The sequence below is a fragment of the Meleagris gallopavo genome, chromosome 3 (assembly GCF_000146605.3).
Source record: "Meleagris gallopavo isolate NT-WF06-2002-E0010 breed Aviagen turkey brand Nicholas breeding stock chromosome 3, Turkey_5.1, whole genome shotgun sequence".
Classification (NCBI taxonomy): Eukaryota; Metazoa; Chordata; class Aves; order Galliformes; family Phasianidae; genus Meleagris; species Meleagris gallopavo.
In genome coordinates this window covers 5667184-5668161 of record NC_015013.2, presented here as the reverse complement: position 1 = coordinate 5668161, position 978 = coordinate 5667184, and the positions used below count along the sequence as shown (strand labels likewise).

Here is a 978-nt window from a genome sequence, read left to right as displayed (position 1 = left end):
CTCGTCCTCCGCCTCCTCGGCCGGCTCCTCGTCGTCGGACGACGAGTTCGAGGACGACCTCTTGGACCTGAACCCCAGCCCCGGCTTCGAGAGCATGTCCCTGGGCGGCTTCGGCTCTTCCGCGCTCGACCGGGACCTGGATTTTAACTTGGAGCCCGGCTCGGGCTCGCACTTTGAGTTCCCGGACTACTGCACGCCGGAGGTAAGTGAGATGATCTCGGGGGATTGGCTGGAGTCCAGCATCTCCAACCTGGTGTTCACCTACTGAGGCGGGGCGGCCCGAAGCCGGCGGCGGCCGAGAGGACCGCGGGAACGCCGCCAACCGCTGTGCCACCGCCCGAGGACGGACTGAGAGGAACCGCGGAGCGGCGCGGAAGGAGGGAGCGGAGCTCCCGCGGGGGACGTCCTCGCCCTCAGCTGCGAAAGAGCGACCCGAACTCTGCTTGAAAGGAAACGAGGATCGGCTGAGCCCTCCCCGCACTGCTCGCGTCGGGGGCTGAGGTGCCGTCGCGGCGCCCGAAAACACGAGGAAAAAAAAAAGCAGTAGTGTTTTTTTTTTTTCTCGGAATCGTGATGGTGTTGGATTCTCTCGATGGTGGGTTAATAGAGCATGTTACCTGTCTGTCTTTAAGGTTTTTTTGTCGGACCGTGGAACAGTTTCAGAACGTAGCGTTAGGGAGATGCGAAGCGGACAGATGGCGCTCTGTTTGATTCCTACAAAGTATCACCAGCTTCTTTTTTTTTTTATTTCACTCTTAACTCTTTAAAGGATTCAAACGCAACTCAATGCCGTGCTGGACTCTCAGAAATTCAGGACCAAATTTTCCCTCAGCTGTGTCCGTGTGTGTCCGTAGGGCCGCGGGTGGAAGGACTGTGCCCACCGACGGCCGTCCCCGTCCCGTCCGTGCGAGCGGATGCCGTTTCCGAGTTGGACCTATTTATACTGCCAAACGTTTCTGCCCGTCATTCTTTGTCCTT

General features: G+C 58.6%; 1 protein-coding gene across 1 annotated transcript in view; it reads left to right on the top strand.

Annotated features, from left to right (window-relative positions):
- SOX4 (SRY-box transcription factor 4) overlaps nucleotides 1–540 on the top strand; it is a gene marked incomplete at its 5' end in the record, with an annotated part of 1162 nt that extends 622 nt beyond the window's left edge. Inside the window, one exon of the mRNA XM_010708308.2 lies at nucleotides 1–540. This exon is cut by the window's left edge and continues 9 nt beyond it. Coding sequence (XP_010706610.1) covers nucleotides 1–268 — 268 coding nt within the window.
- Nucleotides 541–978: the final 438 nt, after the last annotated feature.